The 25,034-nt window shown below is 38.9% G+C and overlaps 3 protein-coding genes across 6 annotated transcripts; all 3 read right to left on the bottom strand.

The window, feature by feature from the left end:
- Positions 1-1,802: 1,802 nt before the first annotated feature.
- Positions 1,803-24,926, bottom strand: LOC146483342 (integrin alpha-D-like). Of its 4 annotated transcripts, none has more exons than XM_085106118.1 (4): positions 24,791-24,926; positions 11,758-11,937; positions 8,424-8,816; positions 1,803-3,137 (listed from the first exon to the last, which is right to left on the bottom strand). In XM_085106118.1, the coding sequence occupies exons 2-4, from the start codon at positions 11,885-11,887 to the stop codon at positions 2,824-2,826; spliced, it is 837 nt and encodes a 278-aa protein (XP_084962244.1). In that variant the 5' UTR covers positions 11,888-11,937; positions 24,791-24,926; the 3' UTR covers positions 1,803-2,823. The 4 variants fall into 4 exon arrangements, with proteins under 4 accessions (XP_084962244.1, XP_084962243.1, XP_084962245.1 ...); XM_085106117.1 differs by lacking the exon at positions 24,791-24,926 and adding an exon at positions 24,475-24,631; XM_085106119.1 differs by lacking the exon at positions 24,791-24,926 and adding an exon at positions 13,225-13,353.
- On the bottom strand, positions 16,350-16,847 carry LOC146483343 (uncharacterized). The gene has a single exon (XM_085106037.1). The coding sequence runs from the start codon at positions 16,845-16,847 to the stop codon at positions 16,350-16,352; it is 498 nt and encodes a 165-aa protein (XP_084962163.1).
- Positions 18,829-20,304, bottom strand: LOC146483344 (uncharacterized). The gene has a single exon (XM_085106038.1). The coding sequence runs from the start codon at positions 20,302-20,304 to the stop codon at positions 18,829-18,831; it is 1,476 nt and encodes a 491-aa protein (XP_084962164.1).
- Positions 24,927-25,034: the final 108 nt, after the last annotated feature.

The raw sequence follows: 25,034 nt of genomic DNA on the forward strand, positions 1-25,034 counted from the left end.
GTCAGGAAAGCCTGAGCTGCATAGTTATCGCAGGGGTATCTCGTGGGTTCGAATCCAACCTGAAGTTTTTCAGGCTTTCTTTTCTCGACCTCTGAATGCGAACATCCGAATCACCTTTTGAAAGCTACAAGTCAAAGCCATTTTTTTCTTGCCAATTTAATTTGCTCCTCAGTTTCCGGACCCAAAGCGCTTAAAAAAAAACGTGTCTGCGTTTTGCCATATTCAATCGCAATGAAAAGTCATAGAACATTTTCGAAATAGGATAAAAAATGTGGAGTGGTCGTGCAAAATTCGCTCTTAGAGAAAAAATATTTCGAAAGAAAAAATTCGCAGACACGTTTTAGTTGTTTATATGTTAAACTGGCTACTATCCAAATTTGAAGGCAAACAAACAAATTTCCTTTGAGTTTTAGCTCTTTGAAGTGGCTCCTCCAAGTGAAAAAATTGATTTGAGGTGCTAAAAATTCGGCAATTCATTTAATTTCAAAATTCCTGGTATAGTTTGATAGCCAGCTTTATACGCTTTAATTTGATATAAGGGTTCAGGTATCTACAGTTTAAACCGGACGCGCTACATCGCTTGAACGCGAGACACCTCCGAAGGTATACGGTAACCTTAATGTAACATTCTGAGCGCTTAATAAAAGAAGGCCAGTAAATGGTACCGTAATACTATTCTGTAATTGCTGTGTGTCAGACTCGACTTTATCTTATCAGCCCATTTCAGTTTTTGTTTTTGCGGGAAAGCAGTCCTTCCCCAGCCCTTATTCCAAATGGCTTACATTTTAGTATTCTCTTGTTGGTATTTAAATTAGCCCTTCTTACCTCGTTCTTATACTCAAAATTCAAAAGAATATTTTACCTTAAACGAGGCAAGAACGTCAATTGTAAACAAAAGAATATTAAAATGGCAACCATTTTTGAATAAGGTTTATAAGCCCACCCAAAACCCCTTAAGGTGGCGGAACACAGTTTTCCAGCATACAGGTGTTAGTAAACATTATTTGAAAACTAACTTCTTCTGAGTACCCGAAATTAGCATGGTGCAAGATTAACTAAGACGGAATAAATTTTGATACTTCTTGTTGAGCAAGGTGTCGTTGCCATGACAATGTAGCAAGCTATTAACCGTCCACAAATAATTTTAGAAAATGCACTTGTTAGATTTTTCCCATTTTTTGCATCCAGAAAAACTCACAAAATACTGACATAGTGACGCTGGTTTCATGTAATTTTAACAGAGAGGTCTCCTGTAGATGTTGGTTTTGCACTTTAATGTTTTTTTGAAGATAGCCTCTGTTAGATTTTGGTTTTTGTTTGTAGGCGAGTTACGCTTTTAGAGAACTAGAGCGGTTCCTTAGAAAACAGTTCATTTCCATTAAAACAACCAGTCTCAATTTTTTGGTCAAATGCGCATGCGTGGCTTTTGATTAGGTTTTCTCAGCAGAGATGAAAAGCCTGCAAAAAAGCTTAGCTCTTCATAAACTCGCTTTCTTTGTTCGATTATAAATGAAGAAGGATTTACAAAGGAGAAACTGAGTTATTTTAAGAGCAAAACATCCATTTGGTACAAAATCAAGGGAACGATAGTATTTGCTTACCACAACCCTAGCGCGCACTTAATTGCATCACTAACAGAATCAGTAAAGGGCGTGCAAACTGTGTTAAGCCACCTTAAGAAGTTATATAATCCCAGAGCTTATAACAGCCATTTCCAGATATTAGAGGGGTGAGTGTCAATGACACAGACAAGCAAACAAAGGCATATAGTTAAGACCAAATACGAAAAGCAAAAAACAAAATTTCAGCACCCAGCACATTATTTATTTTAAACATGAAAACAGCAAAGTCCCTTACAATGCAATTCTAGTTCTTTAAGTTTCTAACAATATTATTTTGTTTTTTTCTCCTTTTTTATGTTTTCTCCCCTATTAACTGAAAAAGTAACACTCTTCAGAGTTCTTAATCTAAGCCCATTTTTGCAGCTGTTTCAGTGCTTTATTTATCCCCTACAGGTAACCATTCATCAAGGTGGTCATTGTTATCTAGGGTTGGGACAGAAAGTGTACATCACAACTCAAACTGAACAGTAATGAAGACTAGTAACAAACTAATTGGCAGCTTTTCAAAAATTGATTTCCCTGAAATTTGGTATGCGTTTGAATCCGTCGCATTTATCTATTTATGAAGCTCTTTAACTTATAAATGTAGATAGAACTCTATTCTGACCCTGCAGTTATCAAAAATTTAACAGACTTTCAGCCTACGGAATGCAAATTATGTCATTGAATTCAATTTAACCCACATATCATATGTTTACTTTACAGATGAACACCACACCATAACAAACCTTAAATGTTTTGTTACAGTTAGAAATTAAGTTCTCATGAGGAAAAAAAGAAGAAATCAATACCACGAACCCCGACGGGGTTTTGATTTTTGCCCCCATTCATCTCCGTCTTGAAATCCGGAGTACCCCTCATCCCCAGGATTATGAAGAACAAATGGAAAAGTGATCTCAACTATTACAAAATTTGGTGAACTTTTGCTTTGTTGTGAATTTCTCTAAGAATTGTTAATCGGTTAAGAAGCTATATCAAAGACTCAAAAGAGTGTTTCATCGATTTCCAAAACGCTTGAAGTCGAGTTGTTGTTTTTCTAAACTTGGCTACGCTTGTATTTAAATCTCTCAGTCTTTGAAAATCAAATGAAGCACTCTTCCTCATGTTTGATATATGACAACACTTTCTGAACCCCTGTGGAGATCCCCACGCCACCTTGACTCTGATCCCTGAAGCTAAACAGTATTACAAAATTATGCCACTACCCATAATAGCAAGGGGGGTCATACTTAATTGCCTTGTATTTTCCTGGAGCAACCTGCTTTATAATCAACTTGATGACTTCCCAAAAAGCACTGTTTTTCTTAACACGAAAAACAAAATCCTTTGGCGGATAGGAGGCCACCTTCACCATCTCATCAATGCCACCCATATAGTAAGATCCAACAGCCACAACATAAATCTTCACTCCCATGTTTTTCAGTGCATTTGCTCTCGGAATGGTCAGGTGTCGTTTTTCATTTGATTGGCCATCAGTGACAAGCAAAACCACCTTGCTTGCAGACCAGCGACCACCTTAATTTGAAAAATAGGAACCATTCTATTAATATATCAGAAGGAATAATTTATAAATTGTGTGAAGCAGATTAAAACAGAAAGAAATCCAAACAGACTAAACAATGATCGAACTACAGGTAAAATAAATTTCATTGAACTTAAGCCTCTTGTAGTGTAGATAGCATAATAAATATTATAGGGCCTGGAAGACATATTTCGCAAGTTAATATATATATATATATGATTGGTAACCTGACCACTCTTGTAATTTAGCTGTTAAGCTACAAAAAGAGTAAATAAACTTATTATTATTATTATTATTATTATTATTATTATTATTATTATTATTATTATTATTACTATTATTATTATTATTATTATTATTATTATTATGCTTTCACCTTGTCTATTACTCAGGAGTCTATCACATAACAACAAGAACAATGTTTAAAACCTGTTTCAAAGAAGTAACACTTGTATTTATTTAGATACTCAAGAGTGACAATATTAACAGGAGCTTTTAAAGCTATGCAGGATTTCACAGACATTTCTTTTAAGTAGCGGAAAATATCTGCCTCTGCCTCAGTCCTCAGAATACAATGAGCAGGCAGGGCTGCAGAGAATTTTCAAGACAATTTAATAGTCCAAGTTAAATAAAATTACCAAAAAAACAAAAACATAGAAAGGAACTCTGCAATAGTATGAGCACAGGTCAAAGGTTAACTTCAACTTTTTTGATGAATGGGTTTGAACTCACCATATCATAAAGATTAAATTTAACTTAGGGGGCTGTAGATTCTATTTTGAGAGTGCAACAGAGGATGCTTATTACAAGCACAGGATGCCCTGAGGGCAGCCTGTGTCAAGTTTTTGTTTGGGTATCTTTTTTTCCATGATAGCTACAAATCTGCACATTAATTTATCCATTAAACTTCACGCTCTTCTAGAAGGGATCTATTGTTCTGACTGTCTTCGACAAAACTGGCCCAATCAAAAGCCATTATTGGCCCATATATCACCAGGGAGGGGACCCACTCACCCCTACCTGTGTGATATCGAATCAAATCATCATTTTACGCTTAAGGGCCAAAATTGGCAGCCGCATACACCTTATGCAAAAATGGCTGACATTTTAAATAATATTCTTTGTCTGTATCCAAATTAGCCTCTCTAGCCTTGTCCAAGGTAAAATATTCTTTTGACTTTTGAACTCAAGTACGAGGTTAGTGAGGTTAATTTGAATACATGCACAGACAAGAGAATATTAAAATGTAAGCTATTTTCAGAAAGAAAACAAACCTTTTTCAAGCAGTAAATCAAAAGAATAACCTCTTAGGTACTCGACAGTTTAAACAGTGGAAATTGGAGAGTTCACCGCAAAGAAATTATGCTTTGACAAACAGATCAAATAATTCAATGGGAAGGAAACAATGGAAGAAAACCAGACTGGTGCATGCTGCTGCAGACTTTGTCAAACTGATGCTTAAGCGCTACTGGTAATCAACTAATCGACCTACCAAAAAGTAGTTAAAGGTTTAATTGTCAATTTTTACTTAAACTTTTCATTAGGAAAGCTTTGCTTGTTTGTAACTGGGCTGTCAGATTCCTAAGTGGGAACATATCTACTATACAGGGTCAAAGCATTTGTTGAGAAGAATACCTTGTGCTTTATATGGATGCTTTGATCCTCACGTTTTCACCTTTAATTTGAAGACAGAAACCGTTTCTACATTGATTATTTTTCAATAGTAAACATGAGTCAGATCCTTATCTGTATCTGTCAGTGTTGCCCAGTGTCCACCGGGATCATGATGTTATCAGATAGTAATTTCCGGTATGATTTGAACCAGTGACAACCATAAAATATCTCTGATTTGACAAGCAGTGAAAAATGAAGGGGGCATTATTGCCAGGAGAACTCAGAAAGCAAATTGAATTCACTTTACAATTTACTTTACAAATATCTTACATCTTATCTATAAATATTATATGTATATAATGATAATTGCAAAAAACAGTGAACTGTGACTTTAATCCAGCTCTAGCTTTCTTAAAGCAAGTTTCCATAATTTTTCAATTGTTATTATGATATTAATGACTATACTCATTTAGTTCGCAATTTTACACTAAACTTCTACAATGGTGGTCAGAGTTTTGTGATAATTTTGCTTCAACAAAAGATTTGGTTAAGGTGGCCGAACACAGTTTGGGCGCGCTTTACAGATTCTGTTAGTGATGCTATTAAGCGCGCGCTAGGGTTGTGGTACGCAAATATGGCGGTCGATGAAGTGATCCCTCAATTTCACATGAAATGGATAATAAAGTTAAGTTTTGATCCTAAATAACTAAGTTTCTCGTTTCTGGCCTCTTTTTCTTTTCTTTCCGAGCAAAAAAGTCTGCATTCACCAAGACCTTTTGCATGCTTTTCATCTTTGCCATGAAACACAATTTAAAAGCCACGCATGCGCATTTGAGCAAAAAATTGCGACTGGTTGTTTTCATGGAAATGAACTGTTTTCTAAGGAACCGCTCATTAGAATTTCGTGAAATTTGGCATGAAAATAGTCCTCTAAAAGCGTAACTCGCCTACAAAGAGAACCCTATTCTAACAGAGGGTATCTTCACAAAACAGTAAAATGCAAAATCAATATTTACAGGAGAGCTCTCTGTTAAAATTACATGAAAATAGTGCAACTGTGTCAGTGTTTTGTGAGTTTTTCTGGATACAAAAAATGGAAAAAATCTAATGAGTACAGTTTCTAAAAATAAAGGAAACCTACTACTTATGAACGTTTAATAGCTCGCTGCGTTGCCATGAAAACAGTACTTAGCTCAACAAGTCGTACGAAAATACATTCTTTCTTAGTTAGTCTTACACCATACCAATTTTGGGCGTCCAGAAATACATACTTTCCAAATCACGTCTTCTAACACCTGTACACTAAGAAACTGTATTCGGCCACCTTAATATAATAAGGAATAACAAAGACATTCGTGTTAATGATGGTCCAGTATTTTATAAAAACTACTTTGAGGGTGGAGTGGTCTTTGTGCATGACTTGTTTTTTCATTTGAATAATACGGACTCTTTTAAGATCATTGAGAATAAAATAAATAAAACCAATTTCTTAATTTGGACAGGTCTCCAACACTCTGTACCAAAACATTTCAAAGAAAGTAATGTTCAATCAACATCTCGCTGTTCATTTACTATTGAAGATAATGTCTTTAGTGTGACAAAAAAGAAATCAAAACATTTCTATACTCATTGTTACTGAACAAAAAGGCGCAACTACCTAATATGGCCAGAAAGCTGCAAAATGAATTTAATTTCACGAGTGCTCAGCTACAACAAATGTTTAATTTACCTCATCAAGTAGCTCTTAAACCTTATGTGAAAGGCTTTCAGTACAAAGTCTTAAATTTTATACTCTACACTAACACCAAACTGCACAAAATAGGTTATAGTACAGATGACAAGTGTACATTTTGCAAATTGGAGCGAGACACGTTGTATCATTTGTTGTCCAGCTGCCCCCACTCTCAGACTTTCTAGAAGAGTTTTGAAACACTCTGGTTTTCATCTACTAAAGAAAACCTACACCTCTCACTGCAAGATGTTGTGGTTGGTATTTTGAGACCTTCACGCCCCTTGCTTAATTATCTTCTCCTCTTTGCAAAACTTTATATTTGGGATTGCAGAAGGAACCAGATTCTTCCAAACATTACTGGATTTTAAATTTAAGGTTCGTCTTAAATATGAAGTAGAACTTTATACATGTATATAGGGAGTTATGGTGAGAAAAAAGATATTTTAAGAAATAAATGAGCAGGCTTTCAGGATTTCTTGTTACAAGAGCAATAATATTGAATGTGTCTTTTGTATCTATTATTCATTGTATTTTGTAAAATCTATTATTGTAGAATATATAGGTATTGTAAGTACTGTCAGTGTGAACATTGTAAGGGATTCATGTAAGTATAGTTAATATTGTAAATAGTATCAAGTATAATAATTATTGTACTTGAATGTATACTTATTTTGTGTCATGTAAAGGAGTAAGGGTGGTGGGGTTGTGGAATTAGCATTTATTATGTATTGTAATAAAATGTAATGTTGGGGAATAATAATAATAAATTAAAAAAATAAAATAAAAAAAAGTTAAAAAAAACAAACAAACAAAAAAAAAACGTTTCCATAATTTATGTGTTACATTAATGTGTTTTATAATTTTTCATGTGTTAGTCAAATGATTATGATTTCAAAAAGTTATATTCAAAGACCTTTTTTTTTTAAAGAAGGTGTTTTAATGCCCATTAATGACTATGTTGCAAATGGAGGTTGGGTGCTCAGGAGCTGGCGGGGCTGGTACCACCAACCCAAACCCAGGTAGGTAGAACACCCCATAAGCCTGTCCTACCCACAACCCAGCCCCAGCCCAAGCACCTGTCAAAACGTGACAAACCAACCACGCCACAAAAAACGCGGAGTAGGGTAAATTTCTGAGCACGTGCAAAGGTGCACACCTAAACCGCAAGAGAATACCGCTGGCCACGCAACCGCCTGCGGACCTGAACCAGGACCAAACAGTAATGCAGCAACAAATGCCCACCAGCACATCAGACTATACACCAACGCCAAGCTAACAACACATGCAACAAGGGGATCAAACTTGCTCCAAGTAGGTTAACTAAGTTAAATTACATTTAATCGTACTTAACTTTGAAAAAACTATTTTCATTTAATAGATCATAAACTTTTTCACTGATGCCCTCAACATAACATTTTTAAGATTGTGGTATTAGGTTTCTAATTTGCACACATGCAAGATTTTATAGATAAATGATGAATGATCTCCTGAAGTCAGTGAGTCTTTATTAGCACAAAGACACTTAAATTAATATGGTGGAGTTGAACATTTGAATACCTTCAACCATTTCTTTCACTTTTTTAATGGCAAAAGATACATACTGACAACCATTTACAGGTATCCTTCTAAAGGTCATAACCATTAAGTAATTATTATTAGCTGACATGGTTTGATTTTTAACTTGTTTCTCCAGGGTCAAATCAAAATAAGATTTAAAGTTAAAAACCCAATCAGCTTTACCTTGATATTTAATAACAATAATAATAATAATAATAATAATAATAATAATAATAATAATAATAATAATAATGATAATGATAATGATGATGATGATGATGATGATGATGATGATGATGATGATGATGATGATGGTGATGATAATAATAATAAAAACATCTTCTTCAGTTTTTATACTACATGCTAAAAGCTGTACCTGATGTAGGGTTCATAAAGAGCTTCTTTGCTTCTTCCAGTCCAGCCTGAGTGTTGGTCATACCATTTGGAAAACCAATGTTTGATATCTTATTTGCTGCTGAATCGTATGGCGAGAACTTGAAGTTGACAGTGGCTAAGTTGGCAAAGGTAACTGCAGCATATTTCGTGTCATAGTTAGGACTTTCCTTTGCCAACTGAATCATGTGTTTTAGTGCTTTCTTTCCTTTGTCAAATTCACATTTGCCTACTGATCCTGAGCCATCCATAACAACCACAACATCTTCGTAGAGCTTTTGTCTTTTACGGCGCCCAGAGGCACCAGGATTAATGTGCAGAAAGTTGGTCATGAGCTTCTTTGCAGTAACCTGGGGGGTTGGGACAGCTCGGAATGCTACAAATGAGATAAAAAAATTATGGCATAAGTTGTTTTATTGGGTTAATACGTAATTACAAAAATAATCATAATTTTACAAATAACTACATATTTAAGAGGTTGTTAGAACAGATCAGGCAAATTTCGACTTTTCACCGATTTCACTGATTTTAATTTTCTCTGAACATCAATCATTATATCCCATAAACAAATATCACATTTATTGAGCTCAATGCGATTTTTTTCGTTCTTGGCGAGACAGTTTACCACTGAGGTAACCTAAAAACTACCAAATTTGCCATTTGGGACACTACAATTTATCTATACATTGCCGGTGCCGCCAAAATGTCATTCCTAATGCTCTGCAAACAGCTTGAATATTTTACATATTAAAGTTCCATTTGTCAATAACAATTTAAATGTTTAACGGTTGTTTTCTGTCAAATTTTGACTAAATTACAACTCTTTCAAAATACCTCCTCCTAAACTTCTGAATGCATTAAACGCGACATACATGTAGTTAAAGCCTATTTTCACAAAAGTTTAACCTGACTAAGGGTCAAGTCTATTTTAACTCAAAAGCACTAACACCAATCTACTAATAAATGTATGGAATAAAATTGGTGGGCACTGTACGCTGCGTGCGATTTCCCTAGTATTGATGGATTTCAATCGAAACCAAACATAAAGCCGTCAGACCAATAGACACATTTCTGAACCGAAATCTTTTAGAAATACAATAATAATCACTACGTAAATATTTCTGGCCATTTTTGTCCATATTTTAAAGACGACTTATCCTTTTTATCGGTATTTTGAATGAAACCTCTTGAGCTATTTGTCTTTTCCACAATGCATATGTCCTATAGCAGTGTTTGTTTTGCGTGACTAACAGTTGCTAATTTCAAGGTATACAGTCGAACCTCTTTATTACAGATACCAAGGGGACAAGAATAAGTGTCTGTATGATAGAGGTGTCAGTTTTAGAGAGGTAGGCTTTATATGGATTTCGGTCTCTCAGGGACCAAATGAACTGTTCGTAGCAGAGAGGTGTCCGTATTAAAGAGGTGTCTGTAAGGAGAGGTTCCACTGTATCTTCAATATTCATTCTACGCTCAATTTAAAGCGTTACTTTTCTTGTGTATATGAATGAAATCAGTGGTTAAAAATTCTCTCCAAGACAAAGAATTAGCTGGGGAAAAAGTTACTTTCTCCCTCTTATAGTAATTTGAGAACTGGTTTCTCTATGTTTTGTGACGCAGTGTTTATTTATCAACGTATCAAGACTCTGTTGTTCATTTTGGTCTTATTCAATTAAAACCCAGAGGTGTTCCAATTTGAATATTTTGTCAAAACCCTCCTCGCACATTCCGAAAGGTCGGCATTACTTAAAAGCTGATGTCTGCTTTTCCATCCAATTGTTCCCTGCAAGGAAAATCACACACTCATTTTGGATCTAGCATATATCGGCGCATTTGGTAAGCTATTACTTTAATTATCAAAATGCGGCGATATTAGAGAAGTAGAGCTGATTGGAAAAAAGCCGGCATTCGCGAGCTTGCATGACTATCTGCCTGAGACATGGACATTTATTTGGAAAATTTTGGCGAGCGGCAAAGCCGTGCCAGTACACTTGCTGGGAAGACTGTAAGTGTGGCAGGGAGGAGACAAGTCATAACTGGAGTGGTCGATGAAATGATTCTTCTGTTCAGCAAAATTGCCACTGTTGGTTCGTGTAAGTATGATTATTCGATCTTTAGGCTATGGTGTATTTTTCTGCGTCGTCCGTTGTTGCATTAAGGTTTATTTTCGGTTTCCACTTTCACAATGTTTATCTAGCCAGTCAACGTATAATTTCTTAGGAAAACCGAGTCTCTGAAAAACACGTGATTTCATTAAGGTATGTATGGAGCCTTATCTGTTCTAACGCGGACAGCCTCTTAATAACTAATCTTATTTAAATATATGCGAGCGCATATACACTGTATGCATTCAGACATGAGATTGCTTCCATAGTATAAATTCCATGCAGGACACATGTGTAGGATGATAATTGTTGACATTCAATAAATTAAAGGACAACATGTGACCATTCTCTGAATGGAATGAAATTTTCTTCATCAGTCGTCAGCAGAGTTATCAAAGGGGCATTAGGAACAGTTTATATGTTCCATGTCCCTATTTTTTAGCTCCCTTTGTTTTCCTCCTATACCCTCATTCCCCTTTCTGCTTGATTTGGTGTTTTGATGTGAAATAAGTGCCATCAATTGCTAATTCTTTAAATTATGCAGTAATGGTCACAGTAGAGACCTATTCTGACTTTTCAATAACTACAATCAGAAAACTGCAAATTTTGCGCATATGTTGCAATCTACCTTAAAGAAAACACCACCTGGAAAGTACCAAACCTTCACTCCCCCCTCCCCCTAACTCAATGTTGCTTTGAAGGCTGGACGATGACCCAACCTTTTTTTCAGCAGCAGAGAACCATTGATGAAGGGGAGGCCTAGGGGGGGGGGGGGGGGGTGTTCACGATTGTAGATTCAACACATGCACATGTTACCCACCTACAATGATAATTACCTGCCAACTTTCTCTAAGTCAAATGCATGAGATTTTTGTCTCATCGTAACTGGAATTTCCTAAAATGTCTGATGATTTTTCAAAGACTTTGGAACGTTGCCAAACACTTACATTTTGAACAGATTGTAGACATTAATTTGAAAGCTTTTATGATGTTATAAAGAGCAAAGAAATAATACATATTAACAAAGTTATCTGAAATGAAATCATGTTTATTCAAAAAACACTCCTCTGGATTTGTGAGTCAGGCGTGAGAAGTTAATTGTCCTTGATGCATGAGATCAATGTCTTTAGTCCAAACGCGTGAGACTCACGCATAATGCATGAGAGTTGGCAGGTATAAAAAGTCAAAGAAATTGATTAAATTAGCTTATACCTTTGTAAAAGTTAGCATTTGGATTGGATGGCAAAGTAGGACGAACTGGTCTCCAAAACCTTGCTGTTGTTTGTACAGTTAGGAAAACGAGCAGGCAAATCACAGCAAAACCTGCACCAAAGCGTGACATTTCTTAGGTTGCAACTCAGTGTGTCTCCAAATGGCAGTAATGTAAATGTCCTGAAATACAGGAAAAATGGAAATTTAGAAAGTCATTCCTACAGAGAAATTCAAAGAATTACCTTTATATTATACAGTCATATAAAAACTATTACCTATATAGTATGTACATTTTACTGGTTATTCTATGGGTTTCTCTGAAATATATGTAACATATCACATATCCACATAATACACCTATGTAATGACAGGGGGAAAACAATAACAAGAAGAAAGGCAAATATAAAGTTAATAATATAACGATTTATTATAATTTAGTGATTTTAACGATTACAGACGACATCAACATAATCATCCTCATCATCAAGCACCGCGAGTAAAAGTTGGTGGATTTTGTACTTAAAAGCAAGTCTCCTTTGGAAGCTTATACAGATCAGGCTTTAAACAATTCCACATCTTATAGTCCCAAGGGCCGACAAAGAATTTTAAAGCTGAACGCTCAATCTTGATTTATTGACATAGAAATTGCAGCATCAGAAAATCTAGTATTATATGTATGAACATTACTCGAGTAGGTAAAGAAGTGACAAATATTGAGGCACAGAATTAGCAGAAAAATAAATATTTAACAGTTATTCGCCTCAGGCTCAGTAAATATTAGTGAATATTCCCCGAGACAAAGGCGAGGGAAATATTCACCAATATTTACTGAGCCTAAGGCGAATAATAAATTGTTGTTTAGTATAATCACTCAGGTGATTATCAGAGAAAAACAAGAACCATCCAAAAAATGTCAATTTTGTTTGTTTGTTTCAAATTGTCACACATCTTTGTTTCAAATTGTCATGTCATCAACGAACAGACGTGCAGTCTGCCGATCACATGCTCAAATTTTTGATAAACTGCATGCACATTGCCCTCAAGCAGAATGTTAGTATTCTTTAATTGCTGCTTCATTGAGATAAAGCATTGACTTCTGCAAATGTAAGTTGGGTTTCTCCGACCCGTTTACCAAAATAGATAGAGATGAATCAAGCTGTTTGGTGTAAAACTCAAGGATCACTTGAAAGTGTTTGTGATAGCACTTTATCGCACAATTTCTTGTTGATGGCTTTGCCAGTTAACAGACTTTTATAAATTGTGTGGTTCCAAAAAATATCCACACCCCACCCACAGAAGGGATTTTTCATATGGCCCCCCTCCCCAAAATTAGCCCACAAAATATACCTCCCCCCCCCCCTCAGGAAATTCCAATTTTTCCGCACACCCCCTGGAAATAATTCTATTTCTAGTAAAAGCAAGAAATAAGCTTATTTATTGTTCAAGAGGCAGAATTTTGATGCTTACGTGTGTTTTCTAGTAAATTAGGGTATACTGTGACCAGCATATGAGCAGAAGTCGCGTGGTAACGTACTTATCAAAAATGCATATCTTCATTACAACCAATTCCGCTTCATTATCCTGACAAAACAGCAACTGTTCAATATAAACAAACAGATATCAAAATGCAAGTTCACATTCAAGGGCACTGGGGAAAGAAACCCTTTTTAATACACTGCACCAGTAAAAACAAAACAATCAAAACAGTATCAAATTTCCACGCCAAATATTTACGTATTTCCGAAAGAGCATGGTGTCTCAAATTACATGGAAAATATAATCTTTCTTGGCCTTTCACGAAGATTCCTCTGTTTTTAATGCTTTCCAATGAGATAAGGTTCTCCAACCTGTTCTTTTATAGTAACTGTTATTTTTGTGTCGCGACATAAACCTTCGATCTTTGATCTTGTCGGAGTTGCATACAGTGTAATTCAATCTTTTCCCGCGACAATATTTAGCGTCCTCTGAGGGTCAAAATTTGACATGTCACCGATTTCGGAACTTGCATATATTAAGTTTTCTTTCATTTATGACTGTTTGACTATAGTAAACTGCCTACTCTGGAGAACTGGAAAGGCTAGAAAATCTTTACTTTACACTAGATTGTTTTCATTTAAAGTTTAGCCAAAAATGACATTGCAAGCAGCACGCCTGCGTTCGAAAAGATTTCAGCACACACGCTGGAATGTTCCGTAAACCAAATTGTGTGAATAATGGTTTGTGTTACACAGTTGCCTGTGACTTTCTTGGGAGGCCTTTTGTAAATTATATGCAAATGTGATGATTTAATTATTAATACAACGTGATTTACCATGGGTATTGAAGAAATTTTTCCTATCTGTTATGCGTTAAATATATTTAACGTTTCGAGTTAAAATTCATGAAGCCTGTTGTGAAGCAACAAGACGCTGTTTATTTAACTGATTTATATCGCACGCGGCTTGTTAATTTTTTGACGAAAATTGAACATACCGGTCGGTCTGGAAAAAACAAATATATTATTGAACCCCCCCTCTCCCCCTCAGGAATTTCCTGGACCCTTGACCCCCCCACCCCTCTGGAATTTCCAATCCCTTCCGTGGGGGAGGTATGGATATTTTCTGGAACCACACATTGCCCTTGGAGATAAGCTGCTTCAGGTAGGAATTAAGTCCTTTGCCATAATATAGCTTCACTAAACAAGTACATGGTTGTCCCAGATGAAATTATTCATGTTGTGAGGCAGTGACTTTAGATGGTGGTTGAGAGCCAACAAACTAGGTTTCAGTATAGAAACTGCCTTCTTTCCTCCTATAAAAAAAAATTGTTTTGTTCGTGAAATCATTCAGTTAAATAAAGAAAATCTTGCACAAATTCAACTTATTATATTGTTGTTTTCATTTTAAGCCATCGACATCAACAACATTTCCACTGCAATTTACAAGGTTTTTTTTACAATCAGCAAAATTTCACCCCGGACTTAGCTGCATCTTTAGTGCCTTTTGGAATTGCATTTTCTTTCATCGTATTTACTTATCCCTATTTACTTCCTCTGTCAGAAACATTAACAAAATCGCTAAGATGCCATTTTGAAAATTAGCGCTCCCACTTAATGACCTTGTGCGAGGTGATTATAGCCGGATATGATGCAATCCTCGACCAATCAGATGAACAGAATCTCTATAATCACCTGAGTAATAATACTAAAAAGCGTACAATTTATCTTTTGGTTTACGATGTAGTCACTTGAGATGTACATGTACATCGCGACATTTCAACGCCGCTTACTGCTAGTCACCCTAGGCTAATAGATACATTGGTATACAGCAACTTGGCTCAGTCTTTGTTGTTGTCCTTCTCCTCTAATTTATTATTGCTAAATTAGCACTGTAAAGAAGAGGTCAACTTGGTCATAAACAATTGTCATGTATAGTTCTCTTCTACACAACTCAAGTGTTCTGCTTTGCTGTTTTCTGCATCAACCAGAATGAAACTAAACCACAAATTAAAAATTGTAATTTGAAACACATTGAAAATTAAACGTCTATTAATCTGTTAGCAAAGTAATTAATTTTTCCAATCTGCAAAATCAAGGACAGCGAATCTAAGAAGCGCAATGAGGTTTTTTATAAATTTCCTTTTTCGCAGACGTTTGAGTCACTCTGTTCCTTGTAAGCTGAAGCAAGTTTTATCAATACCAATACAAAAGTGGTGACAAGGAAAACCTGGTAGCCTTTTCATGCAAAGCAAGCAACTCTCATCTAAATAATCCAAACTTACAAATTAAAGAATCATTGAGCAATAATGAGGAAACGCCATCAATGCCAGGAACACAGCCAGTACAGTCCACAAGGTGCAACTTCAAGTATCGCAAGCACGCTCGAGTACCAACGCAAATGTTCCTCACAGCGGCCTACTGCCATTTGCCCTGTTCGACCAAGGAAGTGTTGGTCTTCGCTGGCAAAAATGACCAGATGTTCAAAAAACCTGTTACAGTAATTAGTTTGTGTCAGGTCAATCCTACAGTCTGCAGGGGACTTCTCCTCACATATGTCAGCGAGGTCACAATGACATCTTTAATTTGACATGCTATCCGACACAGGCACCGACTATGCTACAGCCATGCCCACCTCACCGCTCATTTTGACCCAGTCTGAAACAAAGACATGGATATTTATGATTTTTGGCCAATAAAGCAAGAACCAGGAGAATCACTGCAAAACTTCCACCGCCACCTAAAAGAGAAAGCCATTCTTTGCAAATTCCCCAGCCAAGACGCAGAGATCAAACACAGATCATCCATCCTTCGGCATAGGTGTCACCAGTTTTATTGGCAATAAAATTTCTTGGTGAAACCAAAAAGGCGTTGCACGGGAGAACACGATAACAAAAAGCAAAACAACTTCCACCAATCTCTCTGGAACTTGATCTCTAAGACAGAAAGCTATTGTACAATACAAGAGATTGTTATTTAAGATGCAGGAGCGCGACATATGCAGTGACAGAACACTCCCAGTCTGTTTTTCTTTTTCTGGTAAACCACTTTAAATGAGAATAAACTGTAACTTTGCAAAGTGTGCACTAAATGATCTCTAGAGATATACTAAGAGGATTCATCCCACGGAGGTCTTCATCTTCACAAGATCCTTCGCGGTCTTCAATAAAATCACCTCAGTGACTGGTCTTGTGTAGCTCCTAGTGAACCCATCTTTAGCCGCCACTAGGTCTACCTTCTGCACTTTGCCGTCTGCACTGGGATAGACCCGAGTGGCGCGCGCAAGAGGCCAGCTGTTCCTGGGTGTTTCCTTACAACGTAGAAGAACCAGGTCTCCCTCTTCCAGGTTTCTTGACTCCTGTTGCCACTTCCATTGTGGTTGGAGCGTTGGCAAATATTCTCTTCTCCAACGAGTCCAAAACAGGTTGGCCAAGTACTGGACTTGTCTCCACTGTTTACTGTACAAATCCTGGCAGCTGAAGCTCCCTGGCATGGCCTTGAGGCTCTGAGATTTCTGTGTGAGCAGAGTGGAAGGGGTGAGAATTTCTGGCATGTCTGGGTCTGTAGTAACAGGCACCAAAGGTCTAGCGTTCACTGTAGCCACGACTTCTGCCATTAGCGTCGACAGGGCTTCATGAGTACCATGCTTGGGTCTGAGGTCTGCGAGGATGGATTCTCGGATTCAACGGGTGATCCCTATTATCCTTTCCCAAACTCCACCAGCATGGGAGGCATGAGGAGGATTAAAAACCCATTCGCAACCTTTATTGGCCAAATAGGACTGGATCAAGCAGTCATCCATCTCTTTAAGGCAGGATTGAAACTTGTTTCATGCTCCCTCAAAATTGGTTCCGCAGTCAGAACAGAGCTGTATTGCTGGTCCCCTCAAAGCGAGAAATCGTCGGAGCGCATTGATGAAACTTGAAGCGTCCAGTGATTCTAACAACTCTATATGGATGGCTCTGGTTGCCATGCAAGTGAATAAGACGGCCCAGCGTTTGCTGTTTGCAGCTCCTCCCCTTGTCCTTTGTGTGCTAACCAACCAGGGGCCGAAAATATCAAGCCCGACATGACTGAATGGCGGAGCAGGAGTGAGGCGCTGGGCACGCAGGTCAGCCATTTGCTGAATTTGCTGATGACCCCTCAACTTCTTGCATTTGATGCAGCTGTTGATCACACTGTTTACCAGCCGCTTGGCTCCAATGATCCAGAGCCCACTAGTACTGCTTCTGATCAACCCAAGAGTGAAATGTCACCCTTGATGTAGTACTCTCTCATGATAGTAATTGACTAGAAGAGTAGTAACATGATCTGATGCAGGGAGAATCAAAGGGTGTTGCTCTTCATAGTTGAGACCTGCTTGTTCCAATCTGCCACCTACTCTTAGGAGTTCATCTTTGTCAACCACTGGGCTCAATTTCAGAAGTGGGCTTGTTTTGGGCAATCTTGCAGAGCTTGTGAGACGATAAATTACATCCTTGTAGGTTTCATGCTGAATGGTCTGAATGATCAACAACTCCGCCTTGTACAAGTAAGTCAGAGAAGATGCTGATTTCTGGCTGAAATGGACACTTTGGACGAATGAGATCAGCCTTACGATTGCCATTGGGAGAACCTGGAGAAACAGCTGGACCCTAAACATTTTATTTGGCAGCATCCGCGTGACCAAAGTGTTAACCAGTGGGCGGAGTTCGGGGTCGTCCTAAGCAGCTTCGAGGGCCTCCCTGCTGACGGCAATACTACAAGTGAATCCTGGAGGTAAAGGAACTTAGGGTCCCTGTGCCACATACTGTCAATCAGATTCTGGGCATGAACTAATCGCGTAGTAAGATCAGCAGGGTTCTGAAGAGTGGGCACATAATGCAATAAAATTATTGTTCGGGAGTTGAAGATCTCCTGATTCGTTCCACTTGATTGCTGACATAGAAACGGCGGCTTTTGTTGTTTATATATCCAAGGACGACTCGACTGTCAGAGTGGAATGCAGTGGTCTCGAACTTGAGATCCATTTCTTTGGTGATCAGCTCTGCTATTTCAACTGCCAGCAATGCTGCCCACAGTTCAAGACGAGGAATACTCAATAGTCGTGGCATTGGATTGAGCAAGCTTCGCTTTCCCCAGCACAAGGCAACTTGAATCTCTCCGTCACAATGGATGGTTTAAAGATATGATACGGCACCAATAGCTTCACTGGATGCATCATAGAATATGCGTAGCTCACGATGACTGACTGCCTTGAAGGACGCTGACGTGTAGCAACAAGGTACCCTTAACAGGGTTAGTGCCTGGAGAGTTTGGGACCAATTCTCCCAACCTGGCCTTTGCTCTTCTGGCAATGGTTCATCCCAACTTTCTGGGTGGGGCTTGCTTGAGGTTTCTATCATGGATCTCAGGAGCATCTTGCCTCTCATAACAACTGGGGCGGCGAGTCCTAGAGGATCATAAAGACTGTTTATGACGGATAACATGCCTCTTTTCGTGAATGGCTTCTCCTGGGAGACTTTGAAGGTGAAAAAGTCACTTGATATGTCCCACAGCACACCCAAAGAATGCTGCACCGGGATTGTGTCTTTTGAGAGGTCTAGGTCGCGAAGGTTCTAAGCAGCTCGATCCTGGCTGGGGAAGGCTTGTGTCACTGCAGGGTGGTTTGAAGCTATCTTGTATAGGCGAAGGTTAGCAGTAGCCAGCATAGCTTGTGTGCGGTGTAGTAGGTCTATGGCTTTGCTAGAATCAGCTATAGACTTAAGCCCATTGTTGACATAAAAGTTGTTGTCCACAAAATCCTTTGCGTCAGAGCTGAATTCCTGTTCTCCAACTTCTGCTGTTTCGCGGAGGCAATAGGTGGCTATGGCTGGTGATGATGTATTTCCAAAGACATAGACCTTCATTCGATACTCAGTCAGTTCCTTAACCAAATTGTTGTCTTTGTACCAGAAGAATCGTAGCAGGTCCCTATGGTTCTCTTGAACGAGGAAAGAATGGAACATCTGTTTGATGTCTGCCATGAAAGCCACGGGTTGCTGGCAAAAGCGTATCAGGATACCAAGTAGGCCATTTGTCAGATCTGGGCCTGAAAGTAACATTTTGTTGAGAGAGGCACCTTTAGTTTCGGCTGCAGAGTCAAAGACAACACAGATTTTTCCCGGCTTTTGAGGGTGGTAGACACCAAAGTGGGGTAGATACCATCGGAGAGTGGTTGGGGACAACTCAGTGTCTCGTACAGTTTCTCCGTGCCCATTGTCGAACAGTTTCTGCATGAAATCTAAGTAGTGTTGTTTCATCATAGGATTCCTGTCTAAGGTACACCATGTTGACTTCAGCCTCTTGAGAGCATCTTCCCGCTTATTGGGGAGGTTTTCGATCTCTTTGCGGGGCGGTAAGGGTGCTTCCCAGTTGCCCGACACTCCCTTGGTCAATGAAGTCTTCATTATATTGATAAACTTCCTGTCTTCAACTGAAGGCCCAGGTTTGTTGCTGTTTTTCGTCTGTACGAAGAGTCCCCAGCCCCCAATCCATCTTCGAATGTGCTGTTTAAGAAGGCTTTCAAATTTGCCGACTGTCCTACACTTGAATCGTGTCGGATGTAGAACTGATTGGTATATTAAAGGCTGCAGCAAAGAGGGTTGGCCATTATCGAGAACTTGCGTCCTGAAGCAAGAAGCCTCAGTGGGCTTGTGAGCACTGTCCAGGCAGAAGTTTCCTAGGACCACCCAACCAAAGTCGAGGCGTTGAGCCCATGGAGCATCCCTAGGCCCATTTCTAGATTCATGGATCTTGTGGAGGGCTGGGGCATCTTTCCCGATAAGCAACAGTATTTCGACATCCATGTCTAATGCAGGGATCTTGTCCGCAATGGAAGCTAGGTGGGGATGGGCTCTGGCGACTGACTGTGTAGGGATCTCTTCTCCGACGTCTGGGATTGCATTGCATTCTGAAAGGGCAGAAAGAGCGTAACTAAAGGCATTGTCTAAGGACTCAACAACAAGGTTGTGTGCACGTCTCCCCTGGACTTGGCTTGTCCCTGAGCAAGTCTTCAGCATGTAAGGGGTGGCCTCCCCTTCCAGGTCCAACATGTTGAAGTGCTTTGGCTAGGGAATGGTTGCTCTGATCGTCGATGACCACATAGGCTTTAATCTTGTTTTCCGGCTGGCTGTTCACATAAATAAAGACTGGGCAGATCTTCAAGCACAATCTTCCTCTGGCTGTGTTTCCACAAACTTCTGTACAGTGGGCTGTGACATTGGATGGCTTCCCCCCCCCCCCCCCCCTTGCCAATAGGGGTCTGCTGGACGTTCTGGCTCTCATGCGTTTGGATCTGACCCATGGGGGGTCCTATGTGCAGTGCTGTGATGTGTGTTGGCGCTTTGGAATTCCATACATTACACTCCCACTGTGCAGTCTTTGGCCTGATGGCTACTGGAGGCAACACATCGAAAGCAGATTCCGTGTTGGTCTAGAAGATTTTTTTCTTTCGGTCAAGGGCATGGCTCTAAAGGCGCGACACTTTCCAAGGGCATGGGATAACTTGTGGATGATGCACCACTTTGCAGGACCAGGGAAGCTGATTGCCTGTTCGTTGGCTCTGAGACCTCGGTCTCGAAAGCTGTCAGGCCTGATCTGAAGGGGGGACTTCTGGCAGGCTTGACAGGAGCCTTGGGTGGAGGTGTAGTGGAAGACCTCGGTGCATTGGTTCTTCTTTCTGAGCTTTCCATTGCCAGATAGGGATCGTTCCTTTCCTTCGCAAGCTCTTGGATGAATAAGGCAAACTCGCTAAGGGGAGGACAATCAACCCCATGCTGCGATTTGTAGCGATATGCATGCCTTTGCCATCTTCCTTGCACATCTTCAGGCAGCTTGATGATTAATGGTTTCAGGAAGGCTGGCTCGTCAAGGATTTTAAGGCCTGAAAGTGCACCATTTTCTTTAGCGCATTGCAACTCCAAGAGCAGATCCCCTAATTCAAGTAAGCCTTTGTTGTCCTTGGCACTCAGAGAGGGAAACATTGTCAACTTGCTCAGACGTACTTGAGTGATCGCAGCAGTTGAGCCAAGCCTAGCTTCTTCCAAGATTCTTTAACACCCTCTGTTGGGTTCACTATGTAAGCATTGCGTAGACGCTGGATGAGCCTTTTAGATTAGCTGGTTGTATAGTCTTTCATGAGGGCTAATTCCTCTCTCGGACTTAATCTTCACCTCTCTTACCATGTTCTTGAAGGCCACTTTCCAGGTGTTGTAGTTTATAGGACTATTGCCAAATTCCTCTATTTTGTTAGAGATAAGCTCTCTTGAGGCCATAAACTGAATAAAACTTTCCATGTGGTCGTCCAGCTTGGTGTTGTTTGGAGTAAAAGGTTGTGCTCCCGGATTCAGCTCTTTTGCAGAACATGGCTTTTCCTCCTTCACTGTAAGACTGGGCACTTTCAAGTTCATGGCACCAGAATCTTTGCTGCAACAATGGGCTGGTGGTTTTAAATCCACAGGCTGGCTGTTAGTATATCATTGAGTGCACTCACTGGGTTCTTCGATGGGTAGATCTCAAAGCTGAAATTCGTGATTCAGTCCTAGTTCTTCATCGATAGCTTCCGCTCGGGCCATGGCCACGGCCGCTTCCTGTTCCCCTTGAAGGAATTACAAGCGTGCTTGTTTGCCACATCTTAACCTTTCCAGGGCTAATCATAATCTTCTTGCCTTCTCTTTTCTTCTAGTTGAAGTGCTAGCGCAGATTTAGGTTTAAGTTTGAACAGTGATCTTTTTCTGCATCTCGGTCTTTTTTAACGCTACTGCTGCATCTCCTTTTGTATGCGCTCATATTGCGTTCGATGACAAAGATGATTTAGAAGGGCGTGACCCCGCTCAAGAAGACGCCAATTCCTGCAAAAGATTGTTTTTCCAGTCAATTCCTTCGTTTATCGCTGGGCCTGAATGAGTTCTTAACGGGTCCTCATCATTGCTTCCAACGTTCGTCGCTCATCTTGGTGCTCTGGCGTGCTTGCGTGCACTGTGAATTCACACGAGTTCATAATCGCTGAATGTTGAGCACAAGACACCTATGGCTTTGCGGATAGCTTCAACAGAGTCTGGAGTTCCCTTGAAATTGGAAAACGAGCGGACCGTTTTCTCCCACATGTTTTCGAGCTTCAGTGTATCTGCCTGGAATCTATTTTCGATCAGCTTCACGCTAGGTTTCGAGTGTTGTTTTGGCTGCGTTGATTTAGTCTGCTTGGCGGCATCTTCAATTTCTGTGTTAACAAGTGGAAGAAATTCCTTTTCCGTTTTTGTAGGACTTTTACCTGAGGCCCCAAGGTTAATTACTTTCGTAACAAACAGATTAGCGGAGGCTTCTTCTTTCATTTCACTAACAGAACTGTGGTTTACGGTGTTCTTCTGTTTCTCGAGCGAGTGATCCAATTAGATGTCTTGATTGCTTTCGTCGGCTGGTGGTAAGTCCTTTGTTTCACTGTTCTGATCCATCAGACTTCGATCCTTTAGTGATTAAAGCCACTGAGACGTAAATGCTTCGTCATAAGTGTCACCGGTTTTATTGGCAATAAAATTTCTTAGTGAAACGAAAAAGGCATTGCACCGGAGAACATGATAACAAAAAGCAAAACAACTTCCACCAATCTCTCTGAAACTTGATGTCTAAGACAGAAAGCTAATGTGCAATACAAGAGATTGTTATTTAAGATGCAGGAGCGTGACATACGTGGTGGAACGCATACAATTGTATTTTTTTTTTTCTAAAGGAATTACTTACTAGACAAAATCTGTATTTATTTTAATCAGCTTTCGGAAATTGTATGATTTATAGTCTGTGGTTTTTGCTAAAAGAATGAAAGCTAGAGTGGTCCATGTACAGGGCAGTCCGGTGGTTCTGTGAGATACTACCATTGATATTAATTAAGCCAAACTTGATTTTTTCTCTTGATTTACAATGTGATTTGTGAGTGAAATGGCCAGGAATGATCTGTTATTTGACAGCCAAATTTTTGCCCTCATTTAGCTTAGTACTTACTTGTTCATGCAAGTCATCAAATATATCTAGAAAATTTTCCGTAATGAACTGAATATTTTTTTGTTTCATTTCTGATTCTCAATGTCCATGCGGCCAGTTTGTGAGTTAAGTTTGTTTTTGCAGGATTTGTTGACATTACTGATATGAATAGAATCCTATACACTGTATCTAATCATCACATGCTTATTAATATGTTTTAAAGAATACTGTATTCATTTTTACAATATTTTGGTATAAATATTGTCAAAATATAATCATTCAGAAGAGACTTTGGAAGATGCTTCCAGATTATACATTACATGACATGTATTCAACAAATAAGTTCGATGACACTTTTGGTGGGGCCCCTAGCTTTTTCAGTCGTCCATCAAATATTAGGACTGCTTATCGTTAAAACTGATTTATACCGTGGAGTTCACTTTTCAGTAATGATGAGCCTATGAGTAAAACCAAAAAAATTAAACATCCAATGCAAAATCTGCAGATAAAATTCTTTTAAATTGCCCGCTGAGACAATTCTGGATTGAATCCGAACAAATGTGGGCTCCATTTCCTCAGACTCCCGAGCATTTTCTGGTCCGGTGAAGTATATTTATCAAATCTGCTTATATTACCACGCTGCATTTGTTTTTCATATTGTAAAGTTTTCAACATTTTAGCAATTCAAAATAATTAAAAATCGAATTTCTGGCAGTGGACATCGTACCTGTAAGATAGTTTTTAGACCCAAATGTTCTAGGGTCTTTTGAGAAATGCATGGTGTTATTAATTTTGAAAAATGTATAGCTCAGACTGGGAGCTCAGAAGTTTAAAATAACTAAAAGAACACGACCAAAGTGCGTTGCCTGTTATAAATCAGTAAATCAAATAAAATCGGTATAATTATCAATCTGACTCATCAAAACATTTCTCTTTCTAACTTTTACTTCTTTCCACCAGACTGTTGAGGAGCGTTAGAATTAAGATGTTTAAGCGAGCTTAAGACAACTTTCTTTGTTTAGTTTGTATAGAGATCTTCTGAAGCTAATTCACTTCAGAAAGAGAAGTGTATTGAGCTTACTTACAACACAATATGTAATACAGGAAAGTCTTCGGAAAGTGTGGTTAAAGAACATAAGTTTTAACATCGTTTCGCTTGCCAATTTCTCGACTATAAGGTGTATTCAACTAAACGTTACCCAATACAGGTGTAGTGTTGTCTCAAAATTAAACACTGCACGTAAGCTTACCTCTTTCCGCCGATACAAGCTAGTCTGGACAGCTTGAAGAATGAGATACCTCGATCCTGAATGGGCTCTTCTTTAGATAGTCTAAGCTAGTTATTAGCTTAGTGTCAGAGAGTGACTTCTAGCGTGGTGACTAACGATAGGTTTGTTACTGTAAACATTTCTAACATGAAAATCTCGTCTTCGAGCGAGTTCATTTTGATAAGTTTGTCTAAATTATACTTTACTTCCGCGTTTATACCAAAATTATACTTTAATTTACTTCCGCGTTTAGCTTTAGGCTAAAAGTTTACAGTTTTTTACGCCTGAAAATACTCACAGTGAACTAGTTTGACCTATTTCTTCTGTTCTCTCGACATCTCTTCGGACGCATTTGGTATCTGAGGTATAAAAACGTTCCATTTCTTGGACACACACCGTATTTTTCGACCAACCGTACAATGTACTCCCTTCGATCCTAGTAATTAATGCACGTGTCAGGCACAAAAGCATGGGCTAAGTATCCACGCCTTGTGTGTTAGCACGCAGTTGGCGTAATCATGTGAATATACCATATTTCACGA

This window comes from Pavona decussata, unplaced genomic scaffold (genome assembly GCF_977016875.1).
Source record: "Pavona decussata unplaced genomic scaffold, jaPavDecu1.1 SCAFFOLD_39, whole genome shotgun sequence".
Classification (NCBI taxonomy): Eukaryota; Metazoa; Cnidaria; class Anthozoa; order Scleractinia; family Agariciidae; genus Pavona; species Pavona decussata.

What these genes read in the sequence shown, in the direction of transcription:
- LOC146483342 (XM_085106118.1), bottom strand. Translation starts at nt 11,887, where the DNA reads ATGTCACGCTTTGGTGCAGGTTTTGCTGTGATTTGCCTGCTCGTTTTC. An exon ending in AAATGCTAACTTTTACAAAG is followed by an intron (nt 8,817 to 11,757) that starts GTATAAGCTAAT and finishes TCTCATTTGTAG; the next exon opens with CATTCCGAGCTGTCCCAACC. An exon ending in CTTTATGAACCCTACATCAG is followed by an intron (nt 3,138 to 8,423) that starts GTACAGCTTTTA and finishes TTTCAAATTAAG; the next exon opens with GTGGTCGCTGGTCTGCAAGC.
- LOC146483343 (XM_085106037.1), bottom strand. Translation starts at nt 16,847, where the DNA reads ATGGCAGAAGTCGTGGCTACAGTGAACGCTAGACCTTTGGTGCCTGTT.
- LOC146483344 (XM_085106038.1), bottom strand. Translation starts at nt 20,304, where the DNA reads ATGTTGGACCTGGAAGGGGAGGCCACCCCTTACATGCTGAAGACTTGC.